The sequence below is a fragment of the Falco peregrinus genome, chromosome 4 (assembly GCF_023634155.1).
Source record: "Falco peregrinus isolate bFalPer1 chromosome 4, bFalPer1.pri, whole genome shotgun sequence".
Lineage (NCBI taxonomy): Eukaryota > Metazoa > Chordata > Aves > Falconiformes > Falconidae > Falco > Falco peregrinus.
Window position 1 is genome coordinate 46316398 of NC_073724.1, and position 26601 is coordinate 46342998.

The 26601-nt window shown below is 43.0% G+C and overlaps 1 protein-coding gene across 3 annotated transcripts in view; it reads right to left on the minus strand.

The window, feature by feature from the left end:
- Positions 1 to 545: 545 nt before the first annotated feature.
- Positions 546 to 26601, minus strand: part of CLIC6 (chloride intracellular channel 6) — a 33912-nt gene continuing 7856 nt past the window's right edge. The window contains exons 1-6 of one of the 3 annotated variants that reach the window (XM_027786344.2): positions 8605 to 9184; positions 7307 to 7416; positions 6741 to 6866; positions 5454 to 5560; positions 4436 to 4617; positions 554 to 3041 (exon numbers count right to left, since the gene is read on the minus strand). In XM_027786344.2, coding sequence (XP_027642145.1) covers positions 2880 to 3041; positions 4436 to 4617; positions 5454 to 5560; positions 6741 to 6866; positions 7307 to 7416; positions 8605 to 8685 — 768 coding nt within the window. In that variant the 5' untranslated portion in view covers positions 8686 to 9184 and the 3' untranslated portion in view covers positions 554 to 2879. Of the gene's footprint in view, positions 3042 to 4435; positions 4618 to 5453; positions 5561 to 6740; positions 6867 to 7306; positions 7417 to 8604; positions 9185 to 26601 lie in introns of those variants that run through there. The other 2 variants (XM_055803059.1, XM_055803060.1) reach the window with 2 other exon arrangements.

Genomic DNA, 26601 nt, shown 5'->3' on the forward strand with positions numbered 1-26601 from the left:
ATCCTAAACAGCACATATTTTACTCACTTGCGGTGTCCCATGGGTCATCTGCACCCAGACACCCACCCAGACAAACTGTGTGAGGGGACAGGCCAGTGCCACCAGCTGTGAGGTCCAGGAACAGCTCTTGGTTTCTTCACTGGTGACACAAACTGTTTTCTGGATGTGCCTTTTGTAATGTTCAGGGGTTTGTCAGGATCTTTAAGTCAAAGGCAAAATTCCTGTTTCCTATTCTTCTGTTGTTTTATCAGGATGTTTTACAGCACCCCTCTTGTTCCTCCTCATCTCTTTACTTGAGCTTGAGGCTTCAGTTTGTTCTTTGCCTCCTTGCTATCAGGTCCTTTGAATGAATTTACCTGTACAATGTCCTGTAGCGATCAACCTATGAATTTTTTAACCCTGTTTTTTGTATTTCTTCTAGTGCTTTCACACATATTTTCATTAATCTTCACCAACTTCAAGACTTGTTACAAATACTCTGAGCTGTGCCAAAGACCACTAGCTCTCACCAATGTCGAGACATGATTTGGAGATAGGTACTTTCCCCCACAACCAGCGTGGCCACCCTGTTTCTAGGAGATAGAAACGAGCCATATGGATGTGAACCACACATTGCTACGTGCTCTCAAGGCCAGAGGATAGCCTAGGCTCTCTTGTTGTTTATTGATGATAAACAGCCATAACTGTATTTATGGTGAGAAGAGAGAGCCAGGAGCCATCTTCTGCATTTGGATTTCTGCAAGAGCTGCTGAGCAGTCTGGGCAGTCCCTGGCTGTTTTGGATCACCCCAGTTGGATCTTGCCAAGACAGAACAGTTACAAATGTGGCCAGCCCCAAAGCAGCATGGATGTGGGACAGTTGTAGGTGACTTGGCAGTCAAGGATCACATGCTGGCCCTTTGGTATTTTATTATAACAGGCACAGCCAGTATGTATTGCTCCCAAGATCTCACTGCAGGTCTGAAACATGTATGATTCCTCCAAAACAAGTGAAAGTTGGGTTAAATTTTGCCTTGTATTTCTTAAAATCTCGGTCACTGTTACAATGCAGCTTGCCAGGAAATTTTCAAGGAAATAAAAGACAGAACACTACTCAAATTACTTATGAATTTGTATATTTTCTATTTAAATTTGTAAGGCATATGAAAAGAGTATACAGATTTAATTTTTAATATGTAATATATATGTATGTATGTATTTGAAACAGTTAGTAATATGTGATGAGTGTTCAGTTACCAACCCCAATATGAGAGTTCACAGTTGAGAGTGAGAGGGGAAAGGTATTTTGTCCGTTTTCTCTAAAGCCGAAGTAAAACTACATTTAACACTGCTTACAAATAATTGTGATGACAACACATTTGCATCAGAACTGTGTAGTGTGTGAGATGAAGACACCACAAACACAATATATCTGACACTTGACTATTACTATTAAGTAATGCTTTGTTAGAAAGCAGGTGTATGTTTGACATGGGCAAGGATGAATGACTGGTCTTATTATAGCGTCTTTTCGTGGCAGGAGGTGCTGTAAAGGCTATTTTTAGCCATTTTCACATCTATTATGTACACACAGGCAAAATCCATCAGAATGAAACTTCCAGGTGACCCTATGACTGAAGCATTGCTCCTGTGTGCTTGCTGAGGGCCTGCTCAGCAGAAAGCGGCTGTGGACATCTCTTTTCGTAGTCCACACAGCTCTAATAGTGCGCTCCCTGATGCCAGGCTAGGGGGTCTTTCTCACCAGTACTGACCACCTTGAACACAGACTCACGCAAGGCTGGAGGGTTTCATCTAATCCATGCCCTGCCTAAGGCAGGAGGTAGGTCTGTGTTGTTCCTGGAAGATACCTGTCTGGATCAGCTGTAAAGCTCCCAGCAGTGAAGTCCTAACAGCTGCCCTGGGAAAGCCAATATGCTGGAGCTTAATTAGGAAAAGGAAGTATAGAGGGACTGTTTCTTTCCTCTTTGCTTTCCAAAACCAAATGAGAGTCATGGAAGCATGAGAAAGAGAATCTACATCAGTATCTGGGGGCAGATGTTCACCCATTTCTTCTGTCTCCAGTGACAACCAAGCCTCTCCCTCCTCCCTTGTCAAGTTTCTATTGTCTGATAGTCCATACACCAGTGATAGTCTGTGTTCCTCTCTTTGGGAGCGCCGAGAGGGAAGTTTGATGGGTTATGCAGCCCTGAGAGAGAAGGCAGGAATTTTTTAAAATTTATTTTTTTATATCAAAGCAGACTCATGCAATGTAAAAAGGAGTTGTTCTTCATTGACCTGTCCTGCAGGTCTCTAGCATGGAGGAGAGGGCCTCCGGGACATAAGGTGTGGTCCCACCTACAGGCTGGCCTCTCTCCTGGGTTAACCAGGGCACTGTATGGGCACCAGCTGCTGGCTTGTGGCCCTCCAAGGCTTGCAGAGAAGCAAACAAACCCTCCTGGTAACTGTGAAGTTTGGCAACAACTGTGAAACAGAGATCAGAGGCAGCAATAACGACAGGTTAAATGTGTGTTAGAAACAGGGCTATTTCTTCTCAAATTTCAGTAATTTAGCATAAGTCACTAGTCTGTAATATTGCTATAATCATGTGACCTACACTGTTCCCCTAACTTCAATAAATGCTTTAATATTGACTGATGCCTTTCTTTAACTTGTAATGCACAACAGACATTCATGTGTGCAGACATCTGTACAGACACACAAACATATACATACATAATTTAAGAACGAGCAAATAATGCTATACAATCATTATAAAAGAAGTATTGGCCAATAGCAGAACTTAAAATTACACTGCAGAATGTATGGTGGCTTTTGCTTTTTCCATCTTGGCTGGTGCCCATCTAAATCTCAGAAGCTATAAAGAACGGAGGCATCTTCTGTTTACTTCATTCTCTTTGCAACATCCAAATAGGCATATTCAATTTCTTGATCAGCAGGACAAGTATTTGTAAATTCATCTCTTGCATATGCATTGTTCAAGTATCTTGAAATCCCTGTCATTTCAGGTGGAAAATCAAAATTTCTGTATTTTTTTGCAACAACCTTTTATTAAAAGAAAAAAGAAAAATACCATTACACACATGATCTGCAAAAAAACCCAAATCTACTCTTTATGCACATTTTTAATTTTCAATGTGTAAGTCTGTTGTTATATGCCACACAAGGGGAAAGGAGAAGGAAAGGCACGCAAAAAAAAGAGAAGATATGGGATGAAGAAAGCTAGCTAACAAGCTAACTCACTTTAAAGGATTTATTTGTTATAAATTTTCAGCTAGAGCTATGCAGAGCTATGTGGACCAGTAGACCACACCTGGAAGAGACACAGCTTAAAACGGCAAAGGAGCTAGCATAAACCAGAATTAACAGAATAATCTTACAGTAACAAACTGGCCCACACTTTCACTGAAACAGAAAGGAAAAACTTGAATTAAAATACTAAATTTCAGATGGCTAGGGAAAACAACTATTGGGCAATACCTAATCCCTCCCCGCTGGCCAGTAAGGACAGTGTGATGTTCATCCTCTATCATCCTTTGTACATTCACCTGAAATAAGGTGATTCTCCCTGTATTGGTTCTGCTGACCCTTGCTCCCTCTTGAGCTTTGCTGTGCCTGAGCTTTACATGGACGTGGGAAAGGGCTCATTCCCTTGCTGCTCTCTGGAACAGGTTCAGCTAGAACATCTCTGGGGAGTTTTCACTTGTGGAGTTCTCAGAAAGCAATTCAATCCACTCTTCCTCTGGCAAAATAGTTGTCAAAAAGGAAACATTCTGAAGTGACCTTGTTTGTTTGAAAACCAATAAATTTCCAGCATGGCCATTTCTCTTCCAGAGCCTGGTTAGCTCCAGAGTAGCCCAGGGACAGGCTGTGACAACACCCGGACACCTCAGTTACCAGGACTGTCAGATGTGTGTGGATGCTGCACAGGCCTGCCGGGCTGGGAGCCTTGGCTGGAAGGCAGCGGGCGGTGGTTACCCTGCCAGTATTATTGGTACTAGTGGTGATATTCAGCAAAGCAAGAGTTGGATGAAAGGTGAGGAAGAGAGATCTTAATTTCAGCTTTTGCTGGATTCTTGAATTGGCATGGAAAAAATAATTTAACCTTGCCAGTCCATGGTCATGAGCACTTTGTAAATGAAATGCAAATGAAAACACTTCTCAACAGCACTAGTATAGGAACCTGTTTCATACTTGCGAGAGGCCTAGAGAGTGCAGTCACAGCCCAGACATGAAATCAGATATTCTGGGCCCAGAGCCACCAATATGAGGATCTGCCTAGCTGTGCTGTAATGAAACGGCCTTGCTCATTAGCATTCAATGTCCCTACACAGCTGCTGTGTGGCCTCAGAACAGATACAGCATCCTTTGCTTTTTAGAAAAGGACTTAAGCCTCTGTGCCACCCTGCTCTTTGGGAAGCTAAAAAGCAAATGCAAACCTTGATTATATGGAGCTTTGGTAGGAGGTTGCAATCCGCTAAGGTGAGCTCATCTCCATCCAGGAACTTCCGGCTGGAAACAGTGATCTCCTCAGTGCTGTAAGCATCGATTTCATCAGGCAAGGGGCTATTTAAATAGTTGTCCAGCTTCCTCAGGGCTTTAAGCAAAGATTTTTCCAAATCTAAGTTAAGACAATAAAAAGGTCATTTAAGTCTCTACCAAGGTCTCTCTGACACCAAGCAGAAAGGCAATTCCTGCATCTTGTCTCCTGGCACCAACCCAGCTTGCAAACACCTTGCCATGCCAGTTCCTGCAATTCCTTTATCCTAGGCTTATAATGTAATGCTGGGATAAGAGCTTTAAGTAGCTAAAGGGAGTTCTGAGAAAAACCAGACTGGAGCTGTGTTACCAAAAAGGGCTCCTCAGACACCTCTGTGGAGCATGCTTTTGCAGAGTGGCCCAGCAGAGTCACTCCATCTTCACATCGACTCCTGCCTTGGGAGCCACGGAGCAAGTGCTTGCCCACAGGTAGGACAGTAAGGCTGGGAGTGATGACAGCAAACCAGTGGGATGCCACTTTGGGGTGTATGGGAAACTCTGGAAAGAGGTGAGTTAAGGCATGGTGGTAGTGAGGGTCCTGCTCTAGAAAGACTTGCCATGGGGCTAGAGTCCTCATTATTTATGGAAATGGTGTAGAAAGGCCAGATCTCAGTTCAAGTGGGCTGTGCTTTTGGCAGAGCTGTGTGGAAGGCGTAGCCTTACAGGCTTGAGAGCTGAAGAAACAAGGAGGAGCTGCACCTGGTGCTCCCATGCTGACAGTAGTAGCTGTGTAAACTAACTTTGGGAATCCTCAAATAAGAGAGTGAATAGGCCAGACTTCCACAGTCTTTACGCTCTGGAAAATGACTGTTTAATCTAAGCTGTAAATGAGGTATCTCCAGCACAGTGTACTAGAATTGTACAGCTCTAATTTCCCCCAATAGCTACCAGGGCTGAAAAAAGGACTGCAGCACATACTTTCATTAGCATCTTTTCTTGGGTTCTTTATGAATGCAGAGAATTTTGCAAACACATCATTTCCTGCAGAGTTTGACTCAGGGTGGTTCGGTGCAAGTTTGGGATACCTGAGGAGTTAAGAGAAACAAAAAGAAGTTACATGACTAGCCTTTATTTTCGTCTCCACTAACATACATGATTTACAGTGCAGCGTCACAATACGCAGCCACATAGGACTACAAATGACTTAGTAATTAATTTTAAACCATACCTAAACCATGTGGGTGATTACCTTTTCCTGAGGGAGATGGGAGATGACTGTAAGGCTGCAAACACTGCCCAAACAGCCCAGCGACTCTCCCAGGCCTCCTCCACTGGAGGTGAGGCTGTGTGGAGCATGGCTTCTGCCGTGAGAAGGAATGGAGGGAAAGTCCCTACTCACACTAGCCGCTGCTCCTCCCAGCCTCCTCACCTGGACCCCTCGTGCATCAGCAAGCTCAGAGCAGCCAGTCCAGTAGCTGCTGCTGCCAGGGGCAAATAGGAAGGGAAAAGTGGAGGGGGGGAGCTGCTTGCCCAGTTTAAGTCAGGTTCAGCTGCTTGAGAAGGGAGCGCTGCCAAGGGGGCTGCTGTCCTGGGGGAGAGAAGGTGTGTGGGTGGGGGACATGATGCTGCTGATGGTGGGACAGCAGGGTTTGGGGTGAGGTGGGAATTGCTGCTGGGGCGGGGAAGGACAAGTCCAAAACTCAGACCCTGGTGTGCACCAAGATGTCCCACCTGGCCACTCAAAATGAGCCCCGCTATGTCTGCCATGTGGGAGGCTTTATCTGCCCTTTTCTTCCAACTACCTGCTCCCAGTAAGTGTAATTATTTGTATAGTGTGAAGAGGGAAACCTTGAACAAACACAAGTGGCGGAAAAGAGGTCAGGTTTCTGCAGTGGCACACAGGCTTCTGCACATGCTTGCTGCAGTGGCGCGGATTTCGTGCCTTGGGAACAACTGCGGTGGCACAGCAGTGATCTCGGGGCAAAGGCAAGATCAGCAGGAGGAGTGCCACCGGCATCTCAGAGCCACCCCAGGGCCACCCCTGGCATGGTGCTGGGCTTCAGCACCGTTTCACACCAGCCAGAGTTACCCATGCAAGCTCCACTGCGGTGGCCATACCAGCCCCCGTGAGCCTCCCAACATGCAATTACAGCACGTGCAGCTCGCTGCGGGCATGACCTGCCGAAGCCGAGGGGGTTCGGTCACTGACCCCTGTTGAGGGCTGTGAGGGGCTAAAAGCAAGAGAAGCAGCCAGAAATACAGTACCGGGGCGGTGCTAGCTTTTCTTCCAAGAACTCCTCGATCTTATTGACATCAGTTTTCACTTCACCATCAAATGTCATGAAGGGGGGGTTTGTTCCTGGGGCAAGGTTCTGCAGGTCAGCAGGCTTTCTGATAAGAGGAAAGAGATGGGGTTAATCCGAACAGGAACCACATTTGAAATTTCTACACTTAATCGCAATGAACTCTTTCACCTTTAAAATGGCAGGCTGCTCTTCGTTACAAAATAAAACTTAGCCAGCTGCTTCACACTGGTGGTGTGAAAATTCGCGAACCCATATCTGAATGTGCTCTGAAATGCTTAAAAAAAAACGTAAAATCTTCTGTGGTATGTTACAGAGACCTACTGAAAAACAGGTTAAAATCCCAACTGCTTCAAAGGAGTTAGTCCACTTTATACTAGTGAACCCTAAAGAGAAATCAGGCATCAGATTGTTAATGTAATGCCAAGCCATGGTGCACATTTCAAATCTATCAGAAGAGAATCACCCTCTAAAATCACCATTTTGGAAAAGTTGTTCTGAAAAGGATAATTCTGTTTACAATCTCACCTTTTCAAATCCACGGTTGTGACATTAAATATGACACCTTTTAGCCACAGAATCATAAAGAGACGCTGAGAGAACGGGCAATTTCCAATACTTTCCCCATCACTGCCAGCCTACAATTAAAAAAAAAAAAAAAAGTATACATACATCTGTGATGCTAGCAAAATTTGACAGCAGATGCAGTAGGAAAGGAGAAAACCCAGATCTGCTATAAGCACCTATAGCATATTAGTCATCTCTTCTAATACTTATTTTCCTGCAAAATTTCTTTATTATCCTCCTCCAAACATGCACACAGATATGATGAAGAATCCTGTCATTTTGGAGATGTAGTTTTTCATTAAAATGTATAATTAATATTGCCATAAGTTAGAAAATAAAACTGAAATCACAGCAGTCCTTCCAAAGGAAATAGTCTCCACCTCATTTATCAATGCGAACATTAATCTACCTAAGTCACTGCAAGATTAAAACACATTAAATCAGTTTACGATCAGAGGAAACAAAGAAAGATTACCAGCATAAGTTGAGATGTAACATCTAAAGCACTTAAGGGCATAAACAGAATATATCAAATAAGACTCTCAAACTAAGCAACGGTGAGGGCCACAGAGAAGGAGGGAAGTTCGGCAGTAGCCTTGCTCCAGCTGAACCCACGGGTCTTAGAGCTTTGCTGATCTGAGGGCTAATGAAGCAGAAGTGCCCCAGCCCCCTGGATAATCCTCCTTGTTACAGACACCAGGCTCCCACTTTTAAGACTGAACTGCGGCCGTATCCAAGTCACATAACCTCTCTTTCTGTGTGCCCCTGTAATAAAGGTCTTTCCTTTTTGGCTAAACAAATCATCAGGTGTCAGTGTAAAGCACATGACGTGCAACTCGCTGTGTGCATGGCCATAGAAGTGTTACTCCACATACCTTGCATTGCATTTTGTTAAGAGGCTTCATAACAAGGAGGTGAAGTCTTGCATAGCTGCTAAGTTTGGCTTACACAACACTGTTGGAAGAGACCAGAGGCCTAATTTTTAAGCCTTTCATACGATTCTCCTTAAGCAGTTTTAAAACTTAGATTAAACGTAAGGGCACAGAGGTAAAAAAAAACCCAAACCAACAGATGTATAATTTACTTAGTTAATAGGTTAGTTCATTTAGGTTTCCAGACCTTATAACCAAACAACACATGTTAATGAAACCAGTCCTGCTTGCTCTTTCACCTTCCTTGACACTATCAAATGAATCTCAAATACAGTAAAAAGTCCTCCACAAACACACACTGCTGTTGGACCGCTTTACAGTGCTCACCTTCACAAAGAGCTCTATGTCTGGAAACGAGCACCTGGTCTGGAGCAGGCAGGTTTCTGCCACGGAGCTTGAGGGACGCATGAGGAGGGACGCTCCTGTGGTTTGAGAAACCGTCTTATCCTGCCTATCAACCCGGAGGATTCTGCTCTGGTAACTCCCTGCTGCTTTCTGCTTCTGGTACTGCAACAACCACTGGCTTTGTTGGCAGTGAAATCCAGAATAGCCTATTGCCTTAAACACTACCAGGGGAAGAAAAATTTTAGAAATGCTAAAACAGCTGGACTGCTGTGTTAGAAAAGTCTTGTTTTGTAGGCGGCAAAAATGAAAGCTGGTCAAGAGCTACTATTGTATTTTTCCTCCTACTCAGGGCACTGCTTTCCAGTGCTGTACAGTTTACAGCAACAAGAAGATAAAAAACTACTGTGTGTTTCACAAAAATGAGACTAGAAATGCTGCTAGCATGTGCTTAAAACAGAACTAAATACATGACACCACCATTTTGTCTCATCCTGCCTCTTATGTCAAGTGTTACCCATCCCCCAAGGAAAAAAAGGGGGCTGAAGGGTATTACTGTGACCCCTTGGTGCCAGCAATGGGCACCCCCACCCTCTGCCAGGCTGCACTGAGGGGAGAAGCAGCAGCCAGGAGACGTTGTTTCAGATGTGCCGTGTCTGGAAGAGGCAGGCAGGTACATCTAGTGATGAGTTGGCTCCTGCCAGCTCCTTTCCAGCTGCCGTTTGCTCTCTGGCAGTGGGGGTGCTGCTGCCACCGCCCCCCAGCCCACTGCCCTCGCACCAGCTGTGCTGCCCACAGCCCACTGCCTGCCTGAGATGGGTGTCAGGGAAACACCTTGGGGACAGCAGCCCAACCTGGTACCACCCTGGGCTTTGGTGTCTTAAACAGTTTATTATAGAGGAATTTCAACCATTAAAAAAAGTCTGTGACGAAATAATCTTATAGTAACTGATTGCTATGGTCTGGGAAAGGAAGAACACGTGTCCAGAACATACATTCCTGTATCTGATTTGATATTTTTATTCAGGCTTTGACAGGAAAAAATAAATTACCTCAGCAGGATTCAGGTACCATTTGGAGAATATTCCAGGTAAGCTCTGTGGTCAAGAAGAGCTATGTGATCAAGAGTGACAGCAGAGTGAATTTTTCCTGATCAATTACTATCTTCTGCTGGCCATTAAATGCTAAAACTTTGATTCCCTCTAACTTCTGCTGTGGGAGCTAAGGAAACACAGCTGTTGCTTCATTTTGTCCCCCATCACCCTGGTGACAGTACAGTTCAGGGAGCTGGACACGGAGCCCCAGCCTGCTCTTCTGAGGAAATATCCATAGGTAGAGCCAGAGACCTGGGTCAGGAGAGACCCGTGACCATGACAAACACAGGCACGAAGCAGACACTCGGTCCCAGTTTGTCCCCAACTGGAATGACATATAGGCAACCAGGAAGGTGAGGGACTGGCAGCCCTGGAGATTTACAGAAGCAACCTCCTGTCCTGTCTTGTTTCTAAGTGCAAACATTTTAACGTCCATATCTGCTTGGGAGGAAAATTCACTACAGCACTACTGTTTTTCTGTTTTGCAATGGATAAAATAGCAAACAGTGAATATCTCAGCCTTTTACCTTCATGCCTCTCAGCCTGCTAGCAACCTTTCAAAAAACATTAAAAAAAAAATTGAACACCAAGGAATTGAATAAAACAGGATTAAGCATCACTGATGACAGCAATGCTCTGCCAACTGTAACAACTGAGATGATTGTTTATTTGGTACTTTTTGACTACTTCTGTGGGCTAGTTCTAATAATGTTAAACATGCCAATGAAGTCCAAAAGGCACCTGACCTTCACGTACTGTGCTGTCTCCCGTCCCATGCTGCCTACAAGGGACATTTAATAGTGTACTGCCATCTTAACTGTGTTCTGTGCAATGCTGGTGCCATGGTCTCTAGTGAAGTGCTGCAGTGTTTGCCCAGCTTTGCTGTCTCCAGTGGTTATGGTAAGCACTGGGCTTTTACAGCAGAAACTAAATTCACAGAGACTAGCATGTTTCCCCATTTACGATGTGGCCATGACCCTTCTCACAGGCCAAGGAGGAAATCTCCTGAGCAGTTTCCTTGTGAAACTACTGGTGCACTTCATCAATATAGTTCTAGTCTAAAAGCCCATGCTATCCAGGCTGTGTGGTACATCCCAACATCTAAGACGGGGCCACGTCCCCTAGGGTTGGTGTGCCTGGACCAAGAACAACAGGCAGATCTTTGGGAGTTACTCAGTCAAAAGCCTTGGCCGCTGCGGTCCTACAGTAAGGATGGCCACAGCCATTCAGGTAAGGACAACTGGGAAGCTGATGAACCACATCAAGCTTTAGGAAGCTGAAAACCATTTAGTCCCCAAGGGCTTGAGCTCTGGGTGAGAGGTGAAGGGAGGACAAATCTCTATAGACTTGCCACAGCAGGGCTGGTGGTGGATATCTCCAGGTTTCCTTCAGTTCTGCAGAGCTGGAGGCAAATGACAGTAGCCCACGCAGTAGCACAAGCAGTGATTAAACACTTCCCTACTGTAACAGTGACCGGCAGCCTGAAGTGACCGCAAAACCTTGAGCACCAAATCTGATTCAGACCTTGACATGGCTTGAACTGGCAGCTCAAAGATGCTATAGTTTCCTACAACCTTTGCTGAAAGCCCAGAACGCTGATATTTTGGCCTTCTGCAGAAAACAGGGTGAACACAGCTAACTGAACTGCCTTCAGATACCTCAGCTTGCATATTGGATTAGAGGAGACTATTCTGTTCTCCAAACTCAGCTCATCTAGTTTGGGGAGCTACAATTCCTACTGGACATAACAGCATCAGTGACACATGCCAAAGGTGCTTGTTCAAGTTTCCAAACAAAGAGTCTGCTGTGATGACACCAGCCACTCAAAAATCACAAGCTGGGACACTGAAATAGCTTTATAGCTGTGTATCGAGCAACACAATAGCTGAAGTATGCCGTCATCATGCGATAATGTACTTTCCAACAAAGCAAGGGTGGTTTTTTTACAGAGGTGAGACTGTGTGTCAACATCTTACTTTGCAGGGACATGACGCAGCAGTCGGGGAACCAAAAAAGACCGGCCTGTCCCATATTAAAACCCCCAGGAAGATAACGCAGCTAAGGGCATTGCAGCCTGGGAGCAAAACGCGCTGCATTTTCCTCCACAGGACTGCTCGGAGATGTGTAACTTTCAGCTGTGCTTGATACATGCACAGAATTTAATTAGTCTTCCTCACAAGATTCAGGGCGAAATCTTAACTCCAGTGAAGTCAGCCGAAGTCTTTTGCTGTTGATTCAACGGAGGATTGTGTTTCCAGACTGGTTATAATCTTAATAACCAGGCAAATGCTGGTGTAATTGTAGGCAATGCTGCAAGTTGGCCTCCACCTGCGATCGGTGTGACATTCTCTAAACATCCAGATCTTGTGGGTGAAGTGGGGCAAATCCCCAAAACACAAAGTTGTTTTTGACGCTTATCTGCTGCTTAAATAGATGGCTAGCCAGTGTCTTGAGTAAGTGGCATTTACGTTTTAATTGTGATTGGTCAGGAGGTCAATGTGCTTTTTCTAGTAATACTAGGATTTAATGAATTCATTAATCAAACAATTAAGACAGCCATAGCTGCAGAGGAGAAGAATGTCTGGCCGTGCAGAGACACTTCCATTCAGAGCCTTCAGAGCCCTGGGCAGCGATCGTATATTGTGACAGTATCAACCTATGACAGCTCTCCATAATCATGTGCCAATACTTAATGGGATTATTAGCCTACACTCTATTTTCATTCATTTTCCACTGTTCCACACTCTCTTTAGTCTTTTTTTATTGTTGTTGTTGTTGTTCTGGGTCTTACTCAAAGAGACTGGGAAAGGGAAAAGACCTCCACACCCTTCTTTCCACTGCTGCTTAAGCTCACAGGCAGGAGCACCACCATGCCTTAGGCTAATTTCACAAGGCAGGGAGACCTTCTGCACAAGGTATTAAAGAAGGTCTCACAAGAACTATATTCAGTTTCTGGAGCTGCTGCTGCCACCTTGATTCAGTAGCTCTGCTTTTCTGAGTGGCCTTGAAGAGGTCACTTGCCTCCACACCCTCATCCATAGCAAAAGGATAATGACAGTGACTTTACCCGGGGGCCACACACCATATGCCATTCTTAAGCCAGTAGTTAGGGTCCTCCCTGAGCTGGAGTTGCTTTGCCCCTGGAGCTGTTGTAAGAATTTGTTTTGTACTGTTTCTGTCCAAACATCTCAGGAACCAGGTTTTTGAAGGTTCTTCTGCTGACCTCAAATGTCCTGTGCCTTCAAAATCACGATGAGTAGAATTTGTTTTTCCTGGACTTTTTGTTTTCTTTTGAAGGTTAGGCACAGAAGAATCATTTCAAAAGGAGCAGAGAAGGCTTTTTATTTGTTTTCATATAATTATATAATCCCTTTGAAGCTACAATAAAAAAGAGAACAAGGAGCATAACTTTTTTTTTTTCCCCAAAAAAGCTGAACTCCAGTTCCATTTCTTTCTTTGACACAAGGGAGCTAAGTTACCTCCTTTCCCATATTTATGCTGGCGTAAGAGGCAGGTTTATCCAGCAAGTGGAGCAGAACCACTGCCTAGTGGGAGACAATGAACCGTCCAGCTGGGACCAACATCATGGATCTGCCCTTGCCTGTTCTGCTGAGCTAGCTGTCTCAGCCTGAACTGGGACTTTCCTCCAAGTTTCCATATTCGATCCTCAGCTACTAGGCAGTTTTTGTGTGCTCTTCATTCTCACACCACACCAACAACTCCCCTCTCCTATTTTACAACCCATTTGATCTCCTGTCAAAGAATAGGAACCACAGCAACTGTCTCAAAGCTACTGCCTGAAAAACTACAAGGAGTTCACAAGCTTGGGCTGCCTGTGGGCAGTAACTTTAAGTCTGGGTGCGACTTTCAAGACCAACAGCTATATTGCTTTAATTCCTTCTAGAGACTCATTTGTTCTGCACTGGCATGGATTAACTGAGCTCACTGCATTCCTAGCATCGACTCTTGCCCTCAACCAAGACCTGCAATGCCAGCCTGATGGCAGCAGCTGCTATGAGTAGCTACTGCTGGCTCTGGACATGTAGTAGCAATGCAAGAAAGGGCCCTGTGGCAGACAGCTCTGTGTCCTGCCCTACGGCACTGCTGGGACTAGCCATTGAACTTGGCTGCACAATGGCCAAGGAGAAAGGGGAGGGGAGCTCCCAGTGCCTCCCCTCTCCTCCTCACTCCTGAGATGAAATCCCACTGCCCTCTGGTTTACCTTGAAGTGTCCAAGCCATTTTTTTAAGATAACAGGCAGGCAGACAGAGGGAAGTAGTGTGACAGCATTCCCATACTCCCACCAGCGCAAAGACCTCCTTCGGCCTTGGCAATCAGTTCTGAGAAGCATGTGGATTTGACTGTAGCTACACTCAAAAATGTCTATTTTCTAGACATAACTATGTTCTGTTAGTGTGCTATGACAGATATATTGTTTTAATTAAAAAACAACAACAAGCATCTCCTCTTTGAGGATACAAAATATGTTTTGAAATCTTGATGCCTGCTACAGTATTCATGAAGATTCCTGTAACACTGAAAAACCCTAAAATTGGCAATATTACTTCTGTCATGATTACAATAAAAATATAGTTACAAGTCATTCTGGTTCACTGAAGGCAACTATAATGCATTTAGTAACATATGAAGTTCTGTGCTAGGCACAGAAGCACCACAGGCATGTCATTTGGGTCAGCTCACGTTCAAACTTATGCTTTTTGCGAGGAGGAGACAGATTACCTGGAATTTTCTGTATCTAAACATTGTGTTCATTTTATGGCCTAAAGGGTAGTGCGCGAACACCCAAGCACTGAATTTTAGAGAACTCTTTTGATGCCACCTACTGGACTTGAAATGGAAATCTTGACTTCTGCTGTTGGCTCCATGCGCAGTGGCAGCCTCAGAGGTTGGCACATACCAAGAGAGGTTCTGCCTTGGAGCCACCTCTGCAGCAAGACGCCTTGCTTTTTGCTAATGGCACTCTTGAGAGTACTTGAGATGCTAAAATTGTACTTCCAGGCTAAGTTTTAAGATAAAGCATCTGTAATTTAAAACACGTTTTAATGGAAAAATAAAAATTTTGCCACTTATTTTTCCAATCTTCTAAACAGTCATGTAGCTCTGTCTACCCACTAATATCCAACCCTTAAAACAGATGCTTCCAGCTGCTGTCTAATTTCTCAGCCAAATAACAGAAATATTAATTTTTAAAATGTTTCTGGCAGTTGTGATTCCTGCACATAAATTGTATTTTTGGTACTTGCCAGGGTAGACTCTTGCTGTGTGTGTTATCCACAATAGTTCAGTTCAATGAGAAAGCTGTGTTAAGACTCTCCTTCAAGTAAAAAAAAAATTATTTCCCCTTACCTTTCACTCTTTAAGAGAAAAATAAGCACCTTGGTATTGAAAGTGTGACATAAGGATTTTTGTTATAAAAGAAAATTTGTTTTATTTTATATTAAGAAGTATTAGTAACATCTACCTTTTATTTTGTACAGTATTACAGGGTTCAGAAAACACCAAACATACTTAAAGGATTACAACTTTGAACAACCAAGTTCAGTAACACACTTTTCATCCTAAACCCTAATTAAGCTTTCAGGTTAAGGAGACAACAGTAAATGTAACTAGAAACACTCTGCTAAAAATAGCTTCTTTCTCCTTTTAAGGTGCTAAGACAAAAAAGCACACAGGGAAAGAAAGGAGCAAGTACACTAAAATGTTTCCTCTAAAGAATGAAGGGGTGGTTTGACTTTCACCATCCTCTCCTATGATGTCACTTGCAAGTCCCCTTTTTCCCGCTGAAGCTGGAATTCTGCCCCTGCTGACTCAAATGCAAATGGAGACAAACCCTGAGAGCTCTCCTTCCAATGCAAACAGTTTCTAGTAGTTGAGTAGCTGAGTCTTCAAACAGAAGAGTGTCCATGTTGAACTCCTGCCCTCTAGGAAGCATGGCCCTTTTCCACCTGAGCAGGAATGATCCTCTTCTCTACACACCACCCCCTACCTAAGAAGGACCAAGTTAGGGCTGCAAAGACTGCCACAAGTGCAGCCTCCAGCTACATCATAGACAAGTTCTTATTTTATATACCCCTCCTCAAGCAGGTGTTTGAGTGGTTCAAGGTACGGTCTCCGTTGTGAGACCACACAATGCAAGACTGAAAGGATCCCCATGACCACCCACCCAAAGGAGACCATGCCAATGTAAGATCTATTGCAACACAGGGCACGAAAAATTAGTAATCTGGATAGTCACCCAAAAAATGGACCCACAGGCCTCTGGTTGTCTTCCACTCTCTCCCACGTCTCGATCAAGTCACAATCAGTCAATGGATTTAGGCATGCCTGTAACTTTTAAACAAGTAAGCTGGCTCACCAACTGCAAATGGAAAGATGTGTCCATTAAGTTTTGTATCTACTAAATGCCCTCTTGAATGACAACCTGAAATTCAGCCAATTATGGTAGCTCAAGTGGATTTAATTTTGTTGTCAGAAGAAAGCACGCTTTCATTATAAGTCCTGTGCACTCAGTAAGGGAAGTGCAATGACAAAGTAGAGCACCACTTGACTTTACACCTTAATGATCCAGTCTGCAAACTGAGGCACTTTGAGAAGAGGGCATAATAAAAATGGTAAGGTGCCCAGATTAGCAAGCTGCATAAAACCTGAATATGGGTGCAGGCAGAACTGCAGGAAACTTGGAGGAGGAATTCACAACTCAATTTGTGTGCCCTTGGTTTAACTGTGGTGTGCTACTACCCCAGAGGGAAGAGCCTGGTTTTGTTACAGAAACATGAAGCCCTCTCCATCCACACCAATGAATGCCATGTGCTACAGGGAGAGGCAGCTCTGAACAGAGCAGAATGTGATGTACCAAAAAGCACGTCTTCTAGAGCACCAGGGCAGCTGGAAGTGATTTGGTATGCTGGCTTTCCTGTTATTTTACTCCCCCTCTAAAAAAATAAAAATGCACACTGGCCCAGGAGGGAGCCTTGGAGGTCCTGTCTGGCATTTCAGTAAAACACAAGGACAAGTTTCAGTCAAAGATGCTGGAGAATTATCTAATGATAACAACCAGACCTGCAAATTGAGCCTGCAACCCAGGAGGCAGGAACAGTGGCAGCACCACCAGGGCTTTTTGGAACAGACTGAATACCCCACAAACTGATAACCCTGAGTTCTGGGACAATGGAAGAGTGGTAAAAATGGATACAAACTGTTACGTTTCACACAGAAGCTGGAAGCCACCTTGCATAGAGTCAGCCAGAAAAAACATGTCTCTGGTTAATAGAGACAGATATATGTATACACGGAGAGAGAGACATACTCCTTGAGGATCCACGATCTTGCTAGTCTCACTCACCCACTCACTTGGGATGACATGCTCTCTGGTAGCCCTGCTTTCTCCCAGTACAGCACTAAACAGCCCTGTAGAGTTGAGGCATCTAATTTAGGGGAGCTGAATCCCACCCTTGGAGACTACTTACCAGCTAGAGATAACTGCAGAAAAAAACCAGACTGGAGTGCATTATTCCCAGCGTGTCTGACCCAACTGCCTGAGGGAGTTGTAGGGAAAAGGTGATGTTTTAGGTTACAACAAAGCTGGCACTTCCATGGAGGTAGGGCTGTGTTCAAGCCACAGCACAAGACACTGTACATGGTCCTGAAGAGTTCTCTGCAAAAATCTGATCCTCCGCCTTCATGAAAGATGAAATCAAACTCAGTCAAGTGCTATTAACATGACAATGAAAATGAGGAACATATTTTACAACAGAGGGCAGGAAAATCTATTCTTATTTAAATTTGGAAAGCAAAGACTGAGCAAAGATTCAGTGCAAATAAAATTTTTCCCCTGATAGTTGGGGGTGATGCTGAAACAAAAACAAATGGGTGCAAACTGGCCGTGAATATTTCTAGATGACAGCTGGAGGGGTTCCTACTGACCACCACACCACAAGGTTTTGAACCATGTTTCCAGCAGGATTAGCAGATGTAGCAATACATACGTGCATATGTGACAGCACAAAAGGAAAAAAAAAATGTTTCAAGATGAGATTTGATCCTTTTCAGACAATGTGTGTAGCAAAATCTGGGGCAACAATGGAAGGGAAAGGTACTGCTCGGTAAACAGCAGCAGCTATCCCAAACAGAGTTTACACTAAAATAATTGAATGATCCCTTGGAAAAGGCAATAGATTATGTATATGGTATCTCTGACAGCAAGCTCCAGCCAGACACCAGAAAGGGTAGGATGCTGCTGGCAATGAAGAGAGTCCATATGTTAAGATTAGCCAGACAGCAAAAAGTAAATGGTGGCAGTGGTTATCCTCTTTTGAGGAAGAACAGGAGAGCAGTTAGCAGAAAATGGCATTTTAATTAAAGTGGCTTGAGCAATTCACTGCAAATCTAACTGCTGACACTTTATGTTTGATGGATACTTAAAACTAGGGATGGACACATGCTACTATGGGCCAGCATTCATCCACTGGTCAGGTACAACTGCCCAACTTATAGAATACAAGGAGCAACGCATGGATCCTGGGGATGGCAACTGAAAAAGCACTCTCCTCAGCCCAGCAGCCTCACACAGCACTGGCAAAAGGCAACAGAGGCTGAGCTGCAATGGGACACAAGTCTTGAGGCAGCTACAGGATCCAAATGCAACCCAGGATGGCTACAGCAGCATCCTCTCGGACAGTGAGGACATCCAAGCAGCTCAGGCCTAACCCAGTACAGGAGGTATCTCCGCCACCACCTGGCCTGATTGCGGATAATCAAAAGAAGGTACAGGCGTAATGGTACCAGAATGCCATCTAGCAGAACAACGGCAGCAATGGACAGGGCAAAAGTCTCCTACCTGTAAAAGCAATACCATCAAAGGGTGAGATGATTCAAAGATGAGGATACTTGGAAGATTACAAGCCACCAAAAGATTGGTGATGAGGAGTGGTAACTTTCAGACAGGTCTAAGTTGCTAATTGCCTGGGCCAGACACCAGGAGGCTGCTCTGGTGCTTGGGGGTGGCTGCTGCTGGGGCACAGCATGCAGAGTCAATCCTCTTGACTAAAAGCCAGATCAACTGCTGAAACCCCCCAGCAGTTGTTGGTACCCATCAGATGTTAACACCCATCCATCCACAAAACTGGCTACACAGACGATATCTTAGGGTGTCGAGCTCCAGGGCACAGAGCAGCTGCCATATCGATGCAAATATAGATGTATGGAAAAGGCGTGCCTAGGATCCTCAGACAGGAGGATTTCTTAGCCCAGCTCTCTTTTTTTCCTCACAGAGACAGGGAAATGTAGACCTTTCTAGTAGCATCTAGGCACTAAAAAGTAAGTAGTGTACACATACAGAATGAGAAGACTGCTCCTAACCTAAACAACCCACAGAAAACATATATGTAGGCCATTAGTGGGGATGTGGGAACGCCAAAGGATTTTTGGAAGTCTTTTTATAAAAAGCTGCTTTTAGCTAGGCCAAAGTTAGGCCAAAAAGAGATGCCAAGGGAAGGAGAATTAAGGGAAATGAGTGTAGGTGCAAGGCAGTGAAAGGAATTAACTTCTCACCTGCACAGTTTCAACTGACCACAGAACACCATTAAACTGGTTTTTGTGTGACCACGGATTATAAAAAGTAGGCTAAAGGTTGAGTCTACCTGCAAACAGGATGACAATTTAGGGCTCTTCTAGCACTGAATGTGGGTTCAGGCTGAGCTCCTACCTGCAGAAATAATGAAACCCTTGCTACCTCACATTTTAATATCTGAAGCTTGGGCAAGATTTAGGTCTCCTGACCCGGCCACCTATTAGCATTTCATAACATCTTCTAACAATTTCATTATTAAGGCTTTTCTCATTCTGTTAGGTTTCTGAAATGATACTATACTTTCTTTCATGCAGTCTTTGCATTAACTTACTATGATTACTTTGTTTCATTTCATTCATATATAATTCATATACTCAGTAAGGATCTTCGCTAGAAATGGTTCTTTGAATGCTCTTAGTCCTCAGTTCATGTTGAGGGATTAATAGTGTGTTGGAGTTTCTTTATGGGATATTTCCCTTGACCCTGTTTTTATGTAGTGAGCAGTGGCCACAGCTTAAAGGGGTTATATACATCTGGAAATTCTAATCCTCTCTAGATGACAGAAAGGAAAAGTAGTCTGAAGCTGTAATTTCCTCCGGTTTCAGGTCTCTCCCTCCCCTACATGCCAGCAGCCATTTCAGAGGAGAGAAAGCCTCCTTTATTCTAACTTTCACCGTATTATTTACTTACTCATGGTCTGCTGGGTAAGTAATTATTGCTGAAATTAATTACTTAGTAATTAAATGCTTTTGATGCATAGGAAGAAGTTTTCCTTCATTAAGAAGCAACTTTGTGGTAATAAACTTTTTACCTTTGTTCAGTTACTTTATAAATAATGAAAAACAAAAGGCCCAAGCTCACTCCTGTTACTTAGATGAAATACCCACTTACTTTTGATTTCAGTATCACAGTCTGCCCAGTACTTCTACCAAGCAGTGGGTCTGCCTGCACCCTGCCCTTCCAGTTCTGGCAAAGATTATAAATAAATGAACCATTAAATGATAATTCTGTAAAGCGAACAAAACACAAGAGAGCGCAGGTGAAAATTAGTGTGTGATGTCTTGTAACACACAGTGGCTGTGGTTTTACTTATATTCACTCCTATATACATTAAAGAGATTAAAGATTACACTTCTATGTGTATGCAGTCTTGTAAGAGTAAACCAGCTCTGCAATGTTACACACACTGCTGTTGCTGGCCTTGGGTCAGGTCCTTCACATTGTCACAGGTATTTTCAACTACAGCTGTGGCTCTCTACTGGGCAGTTAAAGGCAGTCAGTAGGTGCTTTTTAAAAAAATACCCTAAAATCAAATGAAATCACAAAGGAAAAGTGAAAATTACAGGTTTATTTTCTCAGATATCTTACAGCTATTTATACCAGGTCTTCAAATAAAGCTACAGTATTTAGCATAACCTGGGACCATGCTGAGCCTGGCTTCAGAGCAAAACCACTGGTAGCTCCTCATGATGGGATGGCAACTAATTAAACCTAGAGGATGCCTGCATCTAGCTGCCTGCCATCCACAGCATAATAAGTATGTGGTAATAATGCAAAAGCAATCAGTGACCAGGAATGCACTGCTTCGCGAGCTCACCAATAATTTGCTTAAATAATCAATCAATACTTTGAGTAACAAGGCCTGGCTATCCCAAGCTGAGCTGTCTGAAGGAGGCTCCTTACACAAGCAGATCCTCTCACACAGCACTGCAGGGAGAGGGAAAGGGAAATTGTATGCACCTGTGGCAACACCAGCATTTGGGGGGCATCAGAAAGAGGTTTCCCTGGGGCTGCTTCAGCTGCAAGGGGAGATCTTTGTCTCACACTCCAGCCGTAGGGATGCCCACCTGGGAAGTAGCCTGCGGTGCTTCCCGTGCCCCATCTCCTGCAGCCAGGCACCAAGGGATGGGGGGCAGCAAGCCCTGGTAGACAGCTGGGCAAAATTCAGCATTTTCCCAGGTTTCCATCTCCAGGTTGAAGTGTGGCAATCATGCACAGCCTTTTCTTCGTACATCCTAAACACTTTAAGGCAAAGTAAATGTCCTTTCTGCTGTATTTTTAGATGCCTAGCCACCAGCAACAATACATGAATATAGTAACCCTTTGTGGCACGTCACCTTTTTCCTTAAACAGCTTGGAAGATTATGTCAACAAATAGTACTTTATCCCATCATAATTATCAATGCATTATTATTTATATCTCTCTTATTTTACAGCGCTTACTCTAGATGACAGTGACAAGCAAGCTTCCAGGAACTGTGCATGGTAAGGAGAACAGAGGCAAGGCAAGGAAAATTAAATGTAAACATGAATAGGAAAATTAACTTGTGTCTAGCAAAAAAACTTTAGCTACAATTTAGCAGGGTTTAAATTAATTTTGCTCAATTTAGGAATATCATTCTCATACACAAGGTATTGTTATATTGCATGAATTATACTTGTTTTGCATCTCACTCAAAATAGCATTACTGTCAGCCACTTTTTGTTTACTTTTTTAGTACACAATGATAATGAATTATACGTGTATTACACACAGTGAATGAGACTTTTCAAAGCAATGTAAGTACTCAGGGCCATTCCTCCAAAACTAAAACCATTTTATTTTAATGGGAGATGTGACAAAATCTCCATTGCTTGTAAAAAATAAATAAAGTGGTTTATTCAGAAGAGGTTTCAAGCAAAGGCGAAGGGGAATGGCTGCAGAGGTGCCCCTGCTCCACTCCCCCTGAAGTGAGGAGAGGGAATGCCATCATCTAGTTAAACATGGCAGAAATATGCCGGCTAATTAATAAAAATACACAGCTCTAATCCTTATCCATTCTTTAATTTTAAGATTCAAGATTATTTTCAAAAACTTGCCAGAAGTCTGAGAAAACCAAGAGCCTTTTAACTGAACACAGGTGAAAACAGAGGCTGGAAAATGCTGCCCAGTTACAGATCACTGGCTTTAATCTTACACCAACTAATTCAAAAACCAAATTTCCTTCTGCTGTGAATTCTGCCTCCAGAGTTCGTGCTGTCTGTGTTTGTGTTAATGGGAACATTACCAGGTCACAAGTTCACAAGCAGCAAAGCAAATGCTATTAGCTATTTATCCTGTTACAAGAATTATGTTTAAATACCTCAATGCTATTTCTAATCCGTATTTAATAACATGGCAAGATGCCAGCTGAACATTCTACGTGGAGACAAAAATCTTATATCCTTTTTAAATTCTTACAGGGAATTACTTCAACAAAAGAGCATTATATTCTCGAACACATTATAGGCCTGGGAAAAACAGATTAACTGGTATTTCAATGACACATCCTGTTTTACACTTCACCATATGATACTTAACTTGCAACACACAGCCGTGCTGTTTTAACTTACATACAAAACCTACATGCATATATAAAATACCTGATTTGTGCTGTAACTGAATAAGTAAATAAATAAGAAATACCCAATAGATAAGGTATTTTATGCAGCTTCAGGGAGTAGGTCACTGAAGGCTTAAGAAAATAATTTGCCAATGATATTCTAAATGCTGATATTTAAATCAAGAGGTGAAAGTGAAAGATTATGAGTGTGTGTTTTTTCGCCCTCCAACAGTATGTGATATTTTGGTCCATATGGAAAATAATTCAAATTATTAGGTAAAATAGCGCATAAAAACCCTGTCAGCTCCAGTGGCAACTGGCAAAGATGTGTCCTGAGAGAGCAGTTAAAAACTGGACACAAGTACCAGCAAAAACCCGTCAGATTGACGGAGAGGGGGCTGAAGTCTATTCATTCCCTTCCCAAGGCAAATTCAAATTCAAGGCTGTTCTTCATCCTGCCCTCCCTACCACCTCACTTCCATTTACAGGCTTTGGGAAACTATGAGAAACATAGTATTGCTAATTAAAATACAATTTTTAAATAAAGCTATACCACACAAATCATACTGCAAACCAATCAGCTATAACATTGATATTTGTCAAAACAAGGACTGTCCCTGTTGTCTCATCCCCCTGGGGAACCCCCAGCTCCTAGGGGTGCTCCGGGCAAAAAGGAGGCTGATGGTTTTGCTGAGGGGTTGGTAGCGTGTTCATTTTTGCAGGCAGTATGGACCCCAAAATTTTTAAGTCTTTAGGGTACATCTGGATCCTGTTCCAAGTTTCATCTGCCACCATTATGGAAAGAAATTTGACTTTTTTTTACAAAACACTCAGGTTCTGTAATAGTTTTCAAAAATAATTTCAAAAGTGACTGCCAGGTAAATCTCAATGATTCTCCAAGACACAAATGAGAATTTTTCTGAAATCTGAGTAAATGTTTAACTTCTCTGTAACTACCCCATTTGAATAACCTGGGAAAGGGCATGCATTTGTGATGGGCATGCATCTGTGACTCCAGTCCTACTATAGTTTACTTTGTTCTGTAACAATTACATTTCTAGTTTATTTGGATATGCATGTATGTGCTAAAATTTCAGCATATGAAGCAGAAAAGAACAAGATGGGAAATACCACCTTTGCACCTCCACCAGTCTGCAAGGCTTCACAATAACCATCTCCCTGCCCATGGCACGTCCCTCAGCCGGCCAGTGCGCCAGCCCCAGGCTCTTCGCAGGGAGGACCCCCAACGGCAGTGTTGGTGGCAGGCTGTGCAAGCTGCCACTGTTTGTTTTGAGAAGCTAAATATTTTTACGAAGGAATTAAAACACTTTCTTTTAGTGCTGACAAGGCGGGTGTTATTGAAAGCAACTGGAATGGAGTCACTCAACTTTTTCAGGCTTTTATCAGTAAATAATCAGACATTGCAAATGGAAATGCATACAAGTCCTTATCACAGCGTGACATTTTATTATCTGAGTGAGAAAATAATCAGTAACCTTCACATGGCATTTACTTATGTTCTTTGGGCAAAGTCCGAGGAACATGCAATTTCTTACTTTTAAAGCAGTAGGTGTTTTTTGGGGAGACACAAGAGAGTACAGTCAGCAGCAGCACAGGAGTAAGTCTCTATGCTTCACTTCCCTTTCCATAAGATATGTATAATATTTCATTATATTTCACCTTACTCCCTTTACTACCTCTGAAGAAGTGGGCTCTGTCTCTTGCTAAAAAGTATACAGATACCACCAATTCAAAGTGACTTCACCACAGATATGCACCCTAAAAAATGCAGTCATAATAATAATTTCCATTATCACTTCTGCTTCACAATATTTAAACAAATTTCTACAAAAGAGCCATAAATATAATTTTGCATGGATCTATACGAAACTATAAGAAAGGCTGAAATGCAGAGTCTCTGGGATGGCTAACCCTGGCTGGTACCTGTCAAAGTAAAGAGCCTCAAAAGACAGAATTGTTTGTGTAAGCGGAGTGATCACAAAATTGCCTAATCCTCTTCCCGTGAACAGGGCAGCAAAGTGCTGGAGAGAACTGATTTCAAATGGAAGAAGACATGGAAGAAAACGTTGGTTCAATAGTAAAGCTATCTAATAAATACAATTAAGACTTTTTTTAATCAACAAAAAAATGGTTTACTCTTAGGGGTGTTATTAAAACCAAAACTCAGATTCTCATGAGGACTGGGCATAATTTGTTATACCCATGCTGGGAAGGGGACACATCACCTTTTCATCTTTTTAATACCTACAACATTTTGGTTTCTCAAAGCACACTTACTCCACAAGTGATCCCAAAATCCATGGGAACCAGAGGCCACTGAATACCATTTAAAATCTACATACTGCTACAATAGGAAATAACAGCAAATACCTTGCCTAACCATAAGGTTGCCGGATATTCCTGGCTCCTTGGATTTTATCTTTCTGATGTTGTCTCACTTTGCAAGTAATTATTATATGTCAACAGTGTCAAAGAGAGAGCAGGAATAATTCTGTAACTCTGCGTCTGAGCAACTGGCTTGGGAGAGAGATGCACACTAATCCTCCGCTTATGGTCCAGGTAACATCTCAACCTCAATTGCTTGCATCCCACACCACTGCCCTAAGTACAGGGCTAACAATACAACTGCTACTGCCTCCTCCATTTTGGCAACTGTGCCTAAAAAAATATTTGTGAATGAATCTAGACCTAACACTGACAGGTGATATTTCCTCAAAAAAAGCTCTTAAGTTTTATTTAATGAAGACCATTTGCAAAATTTCATCTGAATTTATTAATAATGTAATTTTAATATAGTTATGCTTTTCAACTAATTGGCCAAATCCCTTTCCTCCCCTCATCCAGAAAATCATTCACCACACTCCAATGTTTTGTATCTGTGAACGCCGTGAGTCCTATAGACTGGTTTGTTATTCATCTATATACAAACATGAATCAAGCCCCAAATGAAACAGACAGCACGCAAATTCCCAGGCACAGCTGCATGATAATCACTTCATGCAGCAATTATCAACATTTCTGAAGAAGGCTGCATCTCTCCCAACAGGACTTATGAAACGAAGGTTCACTTCAGACAAGCAGGGACCGAAGGCAGAAAGCAGACAAGGAAAACTTCCATCCTTTACCCTGGCCTGCGATGATCACAGGTAAGATCAGCTTTTTAATGAAGACAAAACTCAAGGGGCAGAGGCAGTACGGCTGAATTTGGGCAGCAGGCTGATCTCATCAGAAGTTCCTGCTCATTTCAGCCAGCAGGAAATCCAAGCTGTGTCCTGGGACTGAAGCAGGAAAGTGTCCCCTGTTTAGCGAAGGGCTTAAATAGCACGTGAGTTTAAGCCTGTGCTTAAAGTAAAACACATGGTGAGGTGCTTTACTGAAGCAGTGAGCTGAGAAGAAATAAAAAATAGGAAAAGGTCTAGGAATGTACCTTTGAAGGCATTTACTTTACTTCAACATTTTTTTTGCCTAAAACTAGCCTGCAAACTGCAGAGATCTGCAGCCACACTGAGAATAGATAGATGCTTAAGGCTTGTACAATACTATGTGCACATGCAGTTTTAAGACTTCCAAAGTATGGACAAAAAGATGACTTCAAGAATTATGACTAGATTATATTAAAAAAAGGGCAACTCTATATTGCTGATTACTATTGGTTTGCATCTTTCTGGAACAAGACTTGGCCTGTCAGTTGTCAGAACCAACACTGGCATAAAAAGAGTACACTACTGCTCTGTCAAGCACCTCTCCAGGAGCAAAGCAGCAAAACTAATTCTGGTGTTGTTTTCAAAGCTATTCTTTAATCAGCAGCTCAAAGGATCCTTGTGGGTTTTTTAGCAGTCTAAGCTCTAAAAAGGTGACAACCTGAATGGCCAGAAAGGAAAGCCAGTAAAGTAAAGAGTAAAAAAAGTGAGAAGTA